Consider the following 17071-nt stretch of genomic DNA (forward strand, 5'->3'; position numbering starts at 1 on the left):
GCATCCTTGACGTACTCAAAATGCGGACCCAAATCGTGGCGAAAGTCCAGACCCGATACGAACCCTTGGGCTTGTGCCTGCATGCAGATCTTTCACAAGGATCAGCAGGATGCCAGGGACCCCTATACCTCTCAAGGCAGACCATAGCCGATCGATGTAAAAGCCACTTTCAAAGCAATGTAAGCAACATGGGGTGGGGGGGGGGAGTTGCAATTCCTCTGAGGGTCACAGTCCGCACTTCGAACGTCGACCACAAACTGAAGCAAACGCCACTTGCTGCAGGAACTTACGTATCGAGACAGGGGTGAGATGCGTTCACAGATTGACACCGCAGCCATCTCCATTTCAAATGGAGCAGCTGGGTTGCTAGGTGACCGGTCGCATATTCGTAAGGTGACATTTCTAACGAAGTCGAACCATCGGAAATCAAGAAGGCGCCTTTGGTCATCGCATGTGTAAGGATTGCAATACAGTTTGTTAATTTAGTATATGTGTTAATTATGCAGGCAAGGGTCATGTTAGAGTAATAGAAAAGCCATGTAAGTACACTGAAAGAACCAAAGAGTAAGTAAGTAAATCATTAATGAACGACAGCTGAGGTACATCCAAGCGGGTAGGAAGCATTGGGATCGGCTGAGGGCTTGGAGAGATTTGACAGGAAAGAGGAGAGGGGATGGGGAGCGTGGGAGGCGGCAAAAGAGACCCAAGGACAGAGTTGGAAAAGAGAGGAGGGAGATTCGAGGGACCTTCTGGAAGGTTCCACGAGGAATTGGGAAGGTTATGTAGAGGGCGACATTTTTTTAGTGCACAATTTTGAGCTGTGCGTTGTCTTGGTGTGGCCTGGGACTGGTTTTGCTCCACTGCAAGTCTACTTTCACCACTCTCCCATTGACATATTTCGTTGCTTCCTCTTAGTGCCTTTCACGCGATGGTCAATGATATAGTGTATAGCAGATTGTATAATAATAAATAGTATAAAAGTGTAATGTTTAATATAATGTATAAGGTAATATATAGTATCGTAATTGTATAGTGAATATACAGCAGTGTGGTATACAGTAGGGTGTGTAGAATAATACATAGTGTAATATTACAATGTATAGTCTAAGGCAGGGGTCGGCAACCAAAATAACAAGAAGAGCCATTTCTTTCCAATTCGGTACAAAATTCAGTATTTCAAGAGCCGCAATGCATCTGAGTACATACGTACTCATCGTCAAGAAGCAGCCTGTAAAGAGCCGCATGCGGCTCCGGAGCCGTAGGTTGCCGACCCCTGGTCTAAGGTATAGGGGTGGTGTATAGTAACGCAGTGTATAATTAATGTTGGGTTTGTCTATGGCAGTGTATAGTGTGATGTAATAAAAAAGTTTAGCTGGAGGCATATTATATTTTTTGCGACATAGAAGTGTAATGTATGACTTATTGTTAGTAGCTCAGCTTATTGGAGAGTATATTGAGTATATTGATGATATTGATGTGGTTTATATTTTCGTTTTTTACGTGGTGGTTTGGCTGCTGCAGCTCCTTACTATTAAAATTTCCCTCCCTTTATTACTGCTAATCCTACTTCCTCCCTTTATTACTGCTAATCCTACATAATACACGAGCATAATATGACTTTGAGACCCCCCCCACCACCTACACATTCCACAAGTAGTGACTAATCCCATATCTGCATTTTCCATAAACATGCTCAATTCCTCTGTTGGTATGTAACTTCCTTTGTCAAGGCTCCCTTCTCCTCTAACACAGCTTAAATATACGCTGCCAAGCTTGGTGGTATTCATTCGGACGCTGTCTTTCCGACAGCCCTGTTCTTAACCTGAGGACGGCTGCTTGCGTTGTGGCCGAAACGTCGTGAGAATTTTATTTTATTATGTTTTATTTTTATTATTTTATTATTTCCCTTCTACGTGATGACTTTACCGAAAGAACCAAGAAGATGAGTGGTTGTTTTTGTCGTTGTTTTTGGTGGCCGTGAGTAGGAATCTACCCGAGTTCGATTCCCGCTCACACTCCCCCGACACACACTCTCGGAGAGGAGTCAACCGATGATGATGATGATGGGAGATGGGGGGGGTGATGGCGTTCTGTGTGTCTATGGGGGAAGCTCGTAAAGGCCGCTGTTGGATAGTGCCAGGCTAAGTGCACGTTGAGGAGGCTACTGGGCAAGTTGTAAGGCAGTCGACCTCCAACGTGGCAACAGCGACGCTCACAACAACAAGCGGGGCGCTGGGCCGATACAACGCAGTGAGTTGGCACAGTAGGGGACACAGGTGGTGCATCTGCCGGTCATCTCAGTCAATCGATACCACTTGAGTCTGTCACTGAGCTCCTCCTGCACCTAGCCTGGCACAAGTCAACCCATATAGCACCTGGGTATGTCCTGTGATCTCCTCCTGCACCTAGCCTGGCACAGCAGTCAAACCATATTGCACCTGGGTATGTCCTGTAATCTCCTCCTGCACCTCGCCTGGCACAACAGCCAACCCATATAGCGCCTGGGTATGTCCTGTGATCTCCTCCTGCACCTAGCCTGGCACAGCAGTCAAACCATATTGCACCTGGTATGTCCTGTAATCTCCTCCTGCACCTCGCCTGGCACAACAGCCAACCCATATAGCACCTGGGTATGTCCCGTCATCTCCTCCTGCACCTAGCCTGGCACAGCAGTCAAACCATATTGCACCCGGGCCTGCCCTGCCAGCAGCGAGCCTTCGACACTTCGGGCGGCCTCAAGGTGCACCTAGCCTGGCACTGGCGCCGTGGTGATGTGAATCGCCAACGGCGGCTGCTATTGTTGTCGTGTTTACACTGCAGACGTTGATTAGCGCAGCTGGTCGCGGTAACAGGAGCTGTTTGCTGGCACGCTTTGGCTCTTTTTTTCCATCCTGTTCTTCGGAAGTACAAAATGTACACACAACGTTAAAACCCACTCCAGGTCACAATCCGCTCGCGTGCATCGGAGACCTTCTGACGCTGCTCGCTTGCACCCCACCCCCGCCCCGGGGTCTTTAAGTGGTCACGCATCTGCCCCACAGCAAACCCCTGGCGACACGAGTTCTAGCCCCGTTCACGGCCACCGCCACCACCGCCAAACATCGGTGGTGACGATTATCTGAAACGGTGCTGATGGGCCCCCTCCCCTAGGTTGATTCGGCCTCAAATGTGTAAATGTCGCCGCAGGTCTGGGGCTTTGTCGGTCACCCACCCACCCACCCCCACTTCCTTTTGTGCCGTTCCGGTTTCGCGAACAGCTCTTGCCTCAAAGGTCTCTTTGCGCCATATGGGGGGGGGGGGGGGGGTCTGATGGGGAGTGGTGGCGCTGCGGTTAGCCACGAACCCCACGGCAGAACGCCCAAGTTAAATTTACAGCTTGCGACCAAATTAATCATAGTGGCAGCGAATATTTGAACCGGTCCTGGCGCCAGGCTCCCCTCCTTCCCGCATCCCAACCTAGGTTAAACTCAGCCTTAAATAATGCGTGGCTGGTGGTGTTGGTGTGTAAACAGTAGGCGGTACAGGTGGTCAATGTGCCAGTCATCTCAGTCTGCCCAACCCATGGCATCTGCTGGGTCTGTCCCGTGACCTTCCTTCCAGCGGAGCCTTCGACGCTTCACGTGGGCCTCGAAGTGCACCTGGCCTGGCACCGTCACTTCGTAGCCAATAGCGGGTATGGGGATCGGTCTGTGTAAACAACATTAGCACTGTAGTAATAGGTTTTTACCCTTTCAACTGGTACAAAAACTGACACCTTTATACAAGGCATCATGTTTGCAATAACCACAACACAAGCAGTCAAAATGCAAACTAAAAGAAACAACTCTGATGATGATAATGATATGCACTGTCCTTGAAGTTGATTGGTCCACACCCGAGACAGCTTTTCTTAGAGCATAGTCTCCATTGGTGTTGGACCAGATGACGCCAAAACATTAACACTTGGAAGACAAAGGCGGCCGGGTGTGTCTGCTGGCCAACCAACCCACCCCATTCGCATGCGGCCTTCTTCATGGTATACAGCGCTCACTAATTGTTGCGGCAATCAGACCGGCAATTTTCTTTTGTAATTGCTCCATCTCCCCTGCGTAAAATGTTTTTTTGTAATTGCTCCATCTCTCCTGTGTAATTCTAGATTTGAAGCTTTCGTGACTGTAATGATTCATATTCTTAGGTTTTTTCGGTAAAGTCACGTAGGTAAAACATTAAAATTAATAAAAGTAAAATAAAATTAAAATCACGACGTTTCGGAGGCAACACAAGCTTCCGTCTTTTACGGGCATTAAAATGCACCAGTTAGGCTGGGGCTCCGTTGTGGCCAGGAGATGTTAACTCCTTCGCCCGGTACACTGAGCACGTGGCTTCGATCCCGACCCTGACGCCCGCTGTATAATCTGGAGTCTGCGTGTCTCTCTCACCTTCGCTTACTTTCCCGTGGTAGGCGTGCGTTTTTCGGCAGCGTCCTCCCGTTTCTTTCCCTCCACATTTAGAAAAGGCGCTTCGGGAGGATGTGGATGCAGCGATCAATGTCCACGTGACGACACGTAACTTCGTTGAGCCATCATTTGTGAACAAAAGAGCTACATCTCTCAGTGTGGTCTTACTTGGTCAAATTTTTTAAAATATATTCCAACACGAGATTGACGGCTTGAGAGTACAGTCAGTCGATCATCGACTATCCGGCTTTCAACAATATCATCCGTCGGTTCCGGGCGAGATCCGGCGAAACCGGCAAGACCGCTCCCAAGGCTTTAAACCAGTTTGGCGATCGGCACCATATCCGTGACACAAAAAAAAAAACGTAAGAAATTCTCGATTTCAAATTACCGCAATATCATATTTAAAATATTTAAAATATGATATTTTTAAAATATTAAAAAAATGATATTGCGGTACTTTATACACTACGCGCAACTTAATGGAAAATATTGCACGTATTTTATGTATAAAAAAAACAATCCCGCCATGATAAGGGGAAAATATGCACCGTGCGATTAGGCGATAGTTAGCGTTGTGTGTATATTATCGGCGCTAGCGATCGTCAAACACATGCAGATGTTGTGTTAAAACAAGAGCTGAGTAGTCGGCACGTGAAACGTCGCCCCATGATGCAGTCTTCGAGATTGGGGTGATCAGTACTGTACAGAAAAATTAACCCGTAAAAACAAAGTTTTTCACTATAAATTCTTTATATGCGTGGCGGCTAGAGTCCTCTCGTCCTCTGGCTTGAGATGGCTGCCACCTATGGGTCAGATGATTGCCTGCCACCGTTAAACAATTGGTAATTAAATATTTATTTATTTTCCCTAAAAAGTGTAAAGTTACGGGAAAAAAATTCACGAACATTAATTGTCACGCACAACGAGTCTGTGTGCAAAATGTGAGCTCGATTGGATCACGGGAAGTGGGTTAAAAAACGACCGAAAGATTTGCACGGTCGTAAGCAAGCAAGCAAGTGAACTTAATATAAAGGATTTAAAAATACAGTAACTTAGTATTTTTACACGAGGATATTTTGTTTGTCTTTGTGTGGCTATTTATGACAATTTAACATAGTAAACCAATGTAAAAATACGGCAACAAAACACATTCACAACACCTAAAAAAGCACATACACACATTTAAAAAAAACACATGTTGCAAGAACGTGCAAAAATAAGCTATTCGAAATAATGATGATGAGTGATTATCCGGCGTTTTTCAAAATCCGGTGCCGCATAATGGATGATACATCATCTCTGCGTCTATGTATTTATTATGGATGAGGGCAGTGCCATTCCCGGTGTGAATAAGCCTGCGGTACACAACCCCATCTCTATCCGATAGTCCCCCCCCACCCCCCACACGGGTGCTATTATCTTACCTGTCAGCGCATACGGTTTACCCCGTATTCTTGTTCATGGAAATTGAGTTTTCAGGTCCGTACGGTGTACAGCCGTTTCAGTACGGGCAGAAAAAAACACGTTTTTGTCTATTTGTGTTTCTGCCTTGTGATGGGATTTTCACGGATGAACGTTGATATTTATAAGAGCACGGGGTGACCAATAGGGACTGAATTTGTCTGTAATAAGGTAGGCATTGTTAAGGGGTTGACGGGGATTTGTCTTTCTGATAAGGCCCTACACAGTGCTGTTGGCGAGCGGCGTGCCGTGTGTGCGCGCGCATGTCTCTTTCTCGTGTATTGATTGTGCAGAGGACATCACGACCACTCTGTTACTGTATTTGTGACTTGGAAACAGTCAAACCCGATAATCCTTCCCACGCATCAAAGATTAGCACGGTTGGCTACGTACGGTGCGAAATAATTTCAGCATACATACGTAGACTCATACAGAGACCGATAAATTCACACAGAGACACACAGACTCATACAGTGACTCATAGACTCACAGAGACCCATAGACTCACACAGATATCCATAGACTCGCACAGATACCCATAGACTCACACAGAGACCCACAGACTCATACAATGAATCATAGACTCCCACAGATACCCATAGACTCACACAGAGACCGATATATTCACACAGAGAACCATACACTTACACAGAGACCCATAGACTCGCACAGAGACCCACAGACTCACACAGTGAATCATAGACTCACATAGAGAACCAAAGACTCACACAGATACCCATAGACTCACACAGAGACCGATAGATTCACACAGTGAATCATAGACTCACACAGAGACCCATAGACTCGCACAGAGACCCATAGACTCACACAGAGACCCATAGACTCGCACAGAGACCCATAGACTCACACAGTCAATATACTCACACAGAGATCCATATACTCGCACAGTGACTCATAGACTCACAGAGACCCATAGACTCGCACAGAGACCCACAGACTCACACAGTGAATCATAGACTCACACAGACCCATAGACTCACACAGAGACCCATAGACTCACACAGATACCCATAGACTCACACAGAGACCGATAGATTCACACAGTGACCCATAGACTCACACAGAGTCCATATACTCACACAGACCCATATACTCGCACAGTGACTCATAGACTCACAGAGACCCATAGACTCACACAGAGACCCATAGACTCACACAGTGACTCATAGACTCACACAGAGATCCATAGACTCACACAGAGATCCATAAACTCACACAAAGACCCATAGACTCACACAGAGACCGATAGATTCACACAGTGACTCATAGACTCACACAGAGATCCATAGACTCACACAGAGATCCATAAACTCACACAAAGACCCATAGACTCACACAGTGGATCATAGACTCACAGTGACTCATAGACTCACACACAGATACCCATAGACTCACAGAGACTCATAGATTCACACAGATACCCATAGACTCACACAGATACCCATAGACTCACACAGAGACCCATAGACTCACACAGATACCCATAGACTCACAGAGACCCACAGACTCACACAGAGACCCACAAACTCACACAGATACCCATAGACTCACACAGATACCCATAGACTCACACAGAGACCCATAGACTCACACAGATACCCATAGACTCACACAGACACCGATATACTTACACAGAGACCCATAGACTCACACAGAGACCCATAGACTCACACAGATACCCATAGACTCACACATATACCCATAGACTCACACAGAGACTCATAGACTCACACAGATACCCATAGACTCACACAGATACCCATAGACTCACACAGATACCCATAGACTCACACAGACACCGATATACTTACACAGAGACCCATAGACTCACACAGAGACCCATAGACTCACACAGATACCCATAGACTCACACATATATCCATAGACTCACACAGACACCGATATACTTACACAGAGACCCATAGACTCACACAGAGACCCATAGACTCACACAGATACCCATAGACTCACACAGAGACCCATAGACTCACACAGATACCCATAGACTCACACAGACACCCATAGACTCACACATATACCCATAGACTCACACAGATACCCATAGACTCACACAGAGACCCACAGACTCACACAGATACCCATAGACTCACACAGACACCCATAGACTCACACATATACCCATAGACTCACACAGATACCCATAGACTCACACAGAGACCCACAGACTCACACAGATACCCATAGACTCACACAGATACCCATAGACTCACACAGATACCCATAGACTCACACAGATACCCATAGACTCACACAGATACCCATAGACTCACACAAAGACCCACAGTTTGTTGTTCTCCCTCCTGCACCTCCGATTATCGTGGCTATCCACGTATGGTGCGAAAGAACATCAACACACACACACCCATAATCGAGGTGTTTTGGGTTAGATCGCGTAAATATATAAAACACACAAACTGCACGTACCAGGACGCTGCTGGCTGCAGTTGCTGGATATCCGACTACCAATCGCTGCACGCTGACCCGTGTGGTGAAGTCTGGTGGACCTTTAATAGTCGCATTCTACTCTTGTGCTGAGTTTGAGTGCGTCAATTATGAGAACTCTTTTGAGTGCCTCTTGAGCGCACGAGATATAAGCTGTGGTTCGCCCAGGCTGTGCTAAGCTCTTAGGGGCCGTCCATAAATGACGTCACGTGATTTTGGACCATTTCTTACCCCCCCCCCCCCCCCATCGTCACACGGCGTCACAAAACGTCAGACCCCCCCCTCTCAAATATGACGTCACAAAGCTCTGCCCCCACCCCCCCAAAAATATAAAACATGCTTCAAATCGCTTGTAGTGCGTATTGAATGTGGCGCTGCACTCTGATGTTGTAGGATAAACATTTATTAAGAAGTCTATTTTAATCAAGTAGAACGTGTTGTCTATATTCATTTAAAGTTGCGCATTTTGATGTGATCTCACATTTCTCAACCCTCCCCCCCTCGTCACACATCGTCACAAATGTCTGACCCCCCCCCCCCACCCTAGATGCGTGACGTCATTTATGGACGGCCCCTTATAGCTGCGGCTCCGCTAGGAGATGTTAACTACCTCGCCTGCTATACAGGAGGTCGTGGGTTCTAACATTTCGAATCTTTGCGAGGTTATTTAATTTCGTGTGTTCTGTCTCCCTCTAAGCCTGCGTACTTCACTACGCGTCCCTTCGTACTCATTGACATGTACATGTTTTCTCTAACTCCCTCCCTCTCTCTGCCTCTGCCCCCCTCTGTCTATTTAAGGCCACCCCACAGAGACGATCAACTCTCTCTGTACCTGTGTTGCTCTCTCTGTGTATCTTGGTGATATCTGTCTGCTTATATGTCTGTCTATAGTTTTTTGGTTAGATTCTATGTCGCTATTTCATTATAGCTGATGATGATTGCTTGTGTTACAATCGAAACGTCGTATGCTAGTATTTAATTTATTATTTTTTCTTTATACGTGACTTTACCGAAAAAAAACAAAGAATAATCTATCCGAAACCCTGACGCCGACTGTATGGGTTGGAGTTAGTGGTGTTTCTCTCTCTCGCTCGCTCCCCGTGGTCACGTGGAGATTTCTCTGGGGGGCCCTGCGGTTTTTTCCCCTCCACATTTAGAATCAACGTCACGCGTTTACCAGGATAGTACTGTTGCTTGACATGTCAGCATGATGCTGGTTCAGCCACTTCAATTTGAGTTTTCATTTCTGATAGCCAGGTCGTTGCTGAACAAAAGAGCTATACAGATGAATCGGGCCCTTACGACTGGTTTAGATAAAAAAAATTTGACTTAAAACTTTCGTAACTGCAGGAATTCATATTCTTGGTTCTTTCGGTAAAGTCACGTAGATAGAAAAGAAAAAAAAGAAAAATATATATAAATAATGAAATTACAATTTTTTATTATCATTTAAAAAATAAAAATTATACATTGAAAATAATAAAAGCGAAAAAACACGATAAAAATAGTAAAATAAATAATTGAAAATAATAAAATCCTTATGAAAACCGCTTGTGTTGCGATCGAAACGTCGTGGGGTTTTTTTTGCTTTTATTATTTTCAATTTATGTAACATTTTATTTTACTATTTTTTTATCGTGGTTTTTTGCTTCTATTATTTTCAATTTATTATTTTTTCATTGTTTAATTTAAATTTCATTATCTATTTTTAGTTTTCTATCTCCTTGACTTTACCGAAAGAACCAAGAAAAAAAGTTTAGATTTTTTTAAAACTCTGTCCAAATCGACCACCACCAAATCCGGCGCAGTGTCCACTCCCGGAGTGATGCGGGACTCTTACCGGAGTTCTCGTGGCGAGGCTCGCCATTCATCCGCGCTGCTGCTGCTGCTGTTGTAATAGTTGTAGTTGTAGCTGCAGTTGTTGTTTTTGTCTTAATTCATTGCTGGAGCTTAACTCATTATGCGCATACCCAGAGCACAAGTGGGATCTTATTAAACTCAGCAGCAGCAGCAGTGTACTGACTGCGCTCATCCAGAAGAGAGAGAGAGAGAGCACAACCTACTGTATGTCTATCACGAAGCAATGATGCTCAAGGGATCCACAAATACGAAAGCAGCAGCAGCAGGAGGAGAAGAACACCCGCGGCGAATATAGAAACTCCGCTTGCGCCTGACGCGGTTGCTTCTGTGCCGAGACCCCCTCAACGATAGAATGCGTGACACTCGTAGTCGCGTTGTCTCTGCGTCTACATCGTCAGCCGCCGTACGGAAGAAGCAGAATGAGAAGAGGAGGATGAAGAGGATTGGGAGCTTTTGACGCTCGATTTTAGATGAAACTGCGAGCAGCGCCCCACCACGGATTGATTTGGCCACGGACCAGCAGGCGGAGCGGGAGGGGCTGGCTGACTGACGGAACGAAACTGGGAGATTATTATTCTTAGGTTTTTTCGGTAAAGTCACCGTGTAGGTAAAACATCAAAATGAATGAAAATAAAATAAAATAAAAATCACGACGTTTCGGAGGCAACGTCGTGATTTTTATTTTATTTTATTTTCATTAATTTTGATGTTTTACCTACGTGACTTTACCGAAAAAACCTAAGAATATGAATCCTTGCAGTCACGAAAGCTTAAAATCTAGAATTAATGGGCTGGTAGGAACGAATAACCAAAGAATATAAACATAATGTATTATTACACTTGTTTAGCCAGGAAAGCCTCATATTCTTAGGTTTTTTCGGTAAAGTCACGTAGGTAAAACATTAAAATTAATAAAAGTAAAATAAAATAAAAATCACGACGTTTCGGAAGCAACACAAGCTTCCGAAACGTCGTGATTTTTATTTTATTTTTATTTTACTTTTATTAATTTTAATGTTTTACCTACGTGACTTTACCGAAAAAACCTAAGAATATGAATCCTTGCAGTCACGAAAGCTTCAAATCTAGGAAAGCCTCACTGAGTGTAAAGGTTTTTGTAGGGTCCTGCCAAGTGTTTGCAGTAGGGGGCGATGTTGCTACACGGACGGACGGACGGACGATATAATCTATTGTAGGCTGGTTCACTTCGTTCCTACCAGTAAAACAAATCCAGCACCGATGACGGCTGTCGGTTTTTCCTGGAACAGAGTCCAGATATAGTGAGTGGACCCCATCCTCCTTCCTTCTAGATTTGAAGCTTTCGTGACTGCAAGGATTCATATTCTTAGGTTTTTTCGGTAAAGTCACGTAGGTAAACAATTAAAATTAATAAAAGTAAAATAAAATAAAAATCACGACGTTTCGGAGGCAACACAAGCTTCCGTCTTCAGGTGGAACCGTCGCAGCACGAAAGCTGTATCAAGTGTCGTGAATTTTATTTTATTTTTTATTTTACTTTTATTAAATTGTTTACCTACGTGACTTTACCGAAAAAAACCTAAGAATACCCATCCTCCACCGTTGAGTACTTTTTGACCCCCCCCCCATTCCTCGCCTCTACCCCCTACCCCCTCATCCAGACAATGCAGCCTTGCCTGCCGGAGGAGCTCACCGATGGGACTTTGTTCAGCTATTTCAAGGATTTGTGAGCTCCTGACACAATCCAGCCTGGTTAATCCCAGAGAATGCATCGTAGGCAGGCCCAGACCTGAATGTTTCTAAACAGCCAAGATGTTCCATTAGGGGGGGGGTCCATGTTTTGCAAGCATAGAAAAGAAAGTGCATGACTGTGGCCGAGAAGACCCGAAGCTTTGTGTGAAGCGACAGACCAGGTAACTTCCACAGCGTTACGCAACCGATGCCGCTCGACTGATTCGGAGTGAGACCGATGCTGTCAAACCGCAGACAGTCATGAGCACACTGCTCAGGTATGTAAAACTTTCCACTCTCTGCACAACTGCCCCATCATCAATTGGGAATTGTGGGTGTGGAGTGTTTTATAGCACGAAATACCCAGGCACGCGCTCACACACATGAACCCTCACTCCCAGCGCGATGCCGACTGATGACATCTCGCGAAGGATAGCTCTTCTGAACAAAATAGTTTCGCGTTTTATGTGTCAATGTTTTGTTTTTTATTTCATGGAAGCTCGTTCGTAAGTCCAGGTGTCCGTACGCTGGGTGTTCATAAGTCGATGACTTCCTTGTACACCTTTATACGTTTTAAATTCTTGGGTTTTTTCGGTAAAGTCACGTAGGTAAAAAAATTAAAATAATAAAAGTAAAAACATTTTTATTATTATATTATTTTCTTTTATTTTACTTTTATTAATTTTATTTTTTTACCTACGTGACTTTACTGAAAAAACCCAAGAATATGAATCCTTGCAGTCACGAAAGCTTCAATTATAGAAGGAATATATACGCTTTGTTTCAAAATGTAATTGCGACCACAAAACTTGATAATCGAATCGCGGGGGGGGGGGGTCTGGGTTGGCTCTGTCTCAGATCCATGCGTCGCTCTAACTGATTACCCCACCAACTCTGGCAATAGCCCCGTCCTCTCCACTCCAACTCGTTCTCCGCAGATCTTTGGTCAGAGTCATTACGAGGCTTAGCCAAGGGGAACACTGACCACTTCCTGAACTTGTGAAACCGGGATGGAAGTATCTGGTCACGCTCGCTTTCACAACAATTCTGCAACTTCCTCTAACGAAGGATGCATAGTCACTCTCCATGGCCCCTGTGCAAGGATGACACGCAAATTCGTGGAGCGTTCCTTTTCTTGTGTGTGTGTGTACGTCGTGTACAGGCAGAGGTAGTGTAGTGGTTAGCACGCTGCGCTACGAACCCAAGTTTGATTCCCACTCACGGCCAACACTAGTGATGATAATCTGAACTGGCCCTGGGCCTTCTCTAGGTCGACTTAGCCTCAAATTAGTACCTGATGCAGTGTGTAAACATTGCAACTGGGGAGATAAAGGTAGCAGAGCGTGGTGCTTGCCACCCACCCCTTCATGTGCCATGCCGGCCTTCATAGGTGCTCGCTAACAACACCTGTCCCAACAGTCTTAAGGCTATATGGGGGATATTTGTATTTGTACAGGCAGATCTCGCCGGACTACGAGAGTTTTTAAATCCTTTATATTAAGTTCACTTGCATGCTTGCTTGCTTACGACTGTGCAAATCTTTCGGTCGTTTTTTAACCCACTTCCCGTGATCCAATCGATCTGACATTTTCCACACAGACTCGTTGTGCGTGGCAATTAATGTTCGTGAATTTTTTTTCCAAAATTTTACACTTTTTAGGACAAAATATTATATTTAATTACCAATTGCTTAATGGTGCAATGCAATCATCTGACCCATAGGTGGCAGCCATCTCAAGCCAGAGGACGAGAGGACTCTAGCCGCCACGCATATAAAGGATTTATAGTGAAAAACTTTGTTTTTACGGGTTATACTTGTTATTCCTGGAAAATGCTACGTTGGACAAAAACTGCGTTTGACAAATAATATACCTTACTAGTAGAATAGGGTAGCGTTTTTTCGTCCGTATTGATCACCCCCTCTACTCTTTGTTTAACTAATTATATAAGATCACCGCCCTTGTTATTGTACTAAAGTATTTTGAGTCGCTTTCCATTTCTTGTGTGTGTGCCCCTTGTGATGGGACTTTGCAGGATGAACTTTGATATTTATAAGGGTACGGGGTGATCAATAAGGTCGGAATTGACTTAAAACTTTCGTGACTTTACCGAACGACCCAAGAATAACACTGGTCAACACACTTTTTCTGGCATAAGGTATTCCAACGGCAGTAATGTAATTTTGGGGTGCTGATTCCAAATCTGGCATCAGTTTTTGTCTATCACATCAGGTTTTTGAGATATCAAATATTGAATTTTCAATAAAAACTGCAGAAGAAAAATATTAAATAAATGTGGATATCTACATAAAATGATATTATAAACACACTATCCTAAAAATACAGCACCGTATTTTAACACTAAAGCAGTCACTGACTCGCAACAACTTGCAATCATAAGTGACAGCATTAATTTCGGGTAAAATCAATGAAAATGGGGAATGCCGATAGCATAAAATGAGATGTGATAGAGCAAATCTGGGATCAGATTTGGAATTAGCACCCTGAAATTAGTCTAAAACAGCTGCAAAAGTCCAGGCCAGAAAAACATGTTTTTTTTTGTTGACCAATGTAATAAGGTCGGAATTGGTCTGTAATAGGGTAAGTACTAATAAGGGGTTGACAGGTATGAACACTCTAGATTAGAAGTTTTCGTGACCGCAGGGATCCATACTCTTTGGTTCTTTCAGTAAAGTCACGTAGGTATAGTGATTTAATTTAATTGATTTTATACCTACGTCACTTTACCGAAAGAACCAAAGAGTACACCATTGGAACCTCATTTGCCAGTAGCAAAATATGATACTTGTTTTTTACCCTTTTATCTGGCAACCAAACTGACACCTTTTTTTACAAGGAGTCATGTTTGCATTGACCACAATACCTGCAGTCGGAATGTAAACAAAAAACATAACTCTGATAATGTATGTGCATTGTCCTTGAAATTGATTGGTCCACACCCGAGACAGCTTTCCTTAGAGCCTCGTCTCACATGGTGTTGGACCAGATGACGCCAAAAGGCGCACAACTCAAAGACAATGCACCATCAGAGTATGAGAGCTCGGGGTAAGCATTTACATCAATTTCAAGGACAATGCATATATTATCGGAGTTATATTTCGATGTAAAGCTTTCGTGACTGCAGGGATTCATCTTCTTGGTTCTTTCGGTAAAGTCACGTAGAATGGAAATAATAAAATAATAAAAATAAAACATAATAAAATAATTCTCGGAGTTATGTTTTTTGTTTGCATTCCCACTGCAGGTATTCTGGTCAATGCAAAGATGACTCCTTATGAAAAAGGTGTCAGTTTTGTTGCCAGATAAAAGGGTAAAAAAATTAACCCGTAAAAACTAAGTTTTTCACTATAAATCCTTTATATGCGTGGCATCGGGGCGGCTAGAGTCCTCTCATCCTCTGGCTTGAGATGACTGCCACCTATGGGTCAGATGATTGTCTGGCAGCATTAAACCATTGGTAATTAAATATTTAAAAAATTCCCTAAACAGTGTAAAATTTCGGAAAAAGTTTTTTCACGAAAATGCATTGTCACGCACAACGAGTCTGTGTGCAAAATGTCAGCTCGATTAGATCACGGGAAGTGGGTTAAAAAACGACCGAAAGATTTGCACGGTCGTAAGCAAGCAAGCAAGCACGCAAGCACGCAAGCAAGCAAGCAAACTTAATATAAAGGATATAAAAACAATTAACCAAAGAGTAAGTATGAACACCTCTCTGTGTTCATCCCTTGCCCCCCCCCCCCCCCCCCTCAAAGTCGCCAGAAGCTCCATTCTTCACACTGCTGACCGGATATGGAACTACCTCCCTGTCGGCGAAATCACCGATTCTGGTCTTCAAGCCTTCAAATATCGAGCACGCATGGACATCTTCCTAACTTCACCACACACCTTGTAGGGAATGAGTCTTTGAGCTGCAGTGAACCAATAACAGGTCCCTGCGGGGTGGGCTGGTAGGAACTAATAACCAAGGAATATAAACATCATGTATTATTACACTTGTTTAGCCAGGAAAGCCTCACTGAGTGTAAAGGTTTTTGTAGGGTCCTGCCAAGTGTTTGCAGTAGGGGGCGATGTTGCTACACCTAATCGGACATCAGACATCGGACGGACGGACGATATAATCTATTGTAGGCTGGTTCACTTCGTTCCTACCAGTATTAATGCATGTCTTATATGGCTACTGTTCACAATTGCACACAATGACAAAAACGTTGGTACACGAGTTTCGGCAAGCTCACAGCGCTTGCCAACCCTTGCTGACACAGCTGGTAATTTGCGGGGGGGGGGGGGGGGGGTGGGGGGGCTTGCTCTTTTGCCCGACCGCACCGTTGGAGGAATGCCAAACTCTCACGAGCTATTGATAGTGCCACTCAGTACCGCTTGATGACCGAACTTTGGACGGCCTCGACACTGCTTCAGAAATAACTCGCCGTATGTGTTTGCCGTCGACAAGTGAAATCTGTGGAGTGGGAAAACTCACTACTCCAAGGGCGCGGACCACAGAGATCGCAACCGGGTACCCGATACCCGTATCCTACCCGATACCCGGCTACCCGTACCCGGCCGGGTACGGGTACCTGTTTGCGACTCTGGTGCGGCCGGGTACGGGTACGGGTAGGCCGTGAGTCACTGGTGTGTCACTGTTTGTCACTCATTTCCCAACGTCTTGTCTCTTCTCACAATTCAAGTTCCCAGAATTAACCCACCCGCGCCTGCAACGTGGCTTCATCCCAGAGGTCGCAATCGGGTACCCGATACCCGTACCCTACCCGTACCCAGCCGGGTACGGGTAGGGTACGGGTACGGACGGGTACGGGTACCCGTTTGCGACCCTGGTGCGGCCGGGTACGGGTAAGGAATCAAAACCCGTTTGTGGCCTCTGGCGGTCCATCATTGAACATCTTCACAGACATAGTTTCTGTGAAAAGGTCACGAGTGTGTGTGGGTGTTACAGAGGTGGCACGTTCTAGTGCGTAATTCATGACTGTGCTCACTCATACCAGAATCGCCTACTCTAATACCCACTGTTCAGTCAGGAGTGGCTGAGATGGCTAGGTATAGTGCTTTAATTTATTTTATTTTGGTATGTGTAACGGG

The 17071-nt window shown here is 44.8% G+C and overlaps 1 protein-coding gene across 4 annotated transcripts in view; it reads right to left on the reverse strand.

Annotated features, from left to right (window-relative positions):
- LOC133339442 (uncharacterized) overlaps positions 1 to 10604 on the reverse strand; it is a 36722-nt gene extending 26118 nt beyond the window's left edge. For 2 of the 4 annotated variants that reach the window (XM_061547603.1, XM_061547602.1), the window contains exon 1: positions 10225 to 10604. In XM_061547603.1, the coding sequence (XP_061403587.1) occupies positions 10225 to 10255 (31 nt within the window). In that variant the 5' untranslated portion in view covers positions 10256 to 10604. Of the gene's footprint in view, positions 1 to 4418; positions 4516 to 8366; positions 8491 to 10224 lie in introns of those variants that run through there. The other 2 variants (XM_061547608.1, XM_061547607.1) reach the window with 2 other exon arrangements.
- Positions 10605 to 17071: the final 6467 nt, after the last annotated feature.

The sequence above is a fragment of the Lethenteron reissneri genome, unplaced genomic scaffold (genome assembly GCF_015708825.2).
Source record: "Lethenteron reissneri isolate LAM-NWPU_2019-01 unplaced genomic scaffold, ASM1570882v1 scaffold_1864, whole genome shotgun sequence".
Classification (NCBI taxonomy): domain Eukaryota; kingdom Metazoa; phylum Chordata; class Hyperoartia; order Petromyzontiformes; family Petromyzontidae; genus Lethenteron; species Lethenteron reissneri.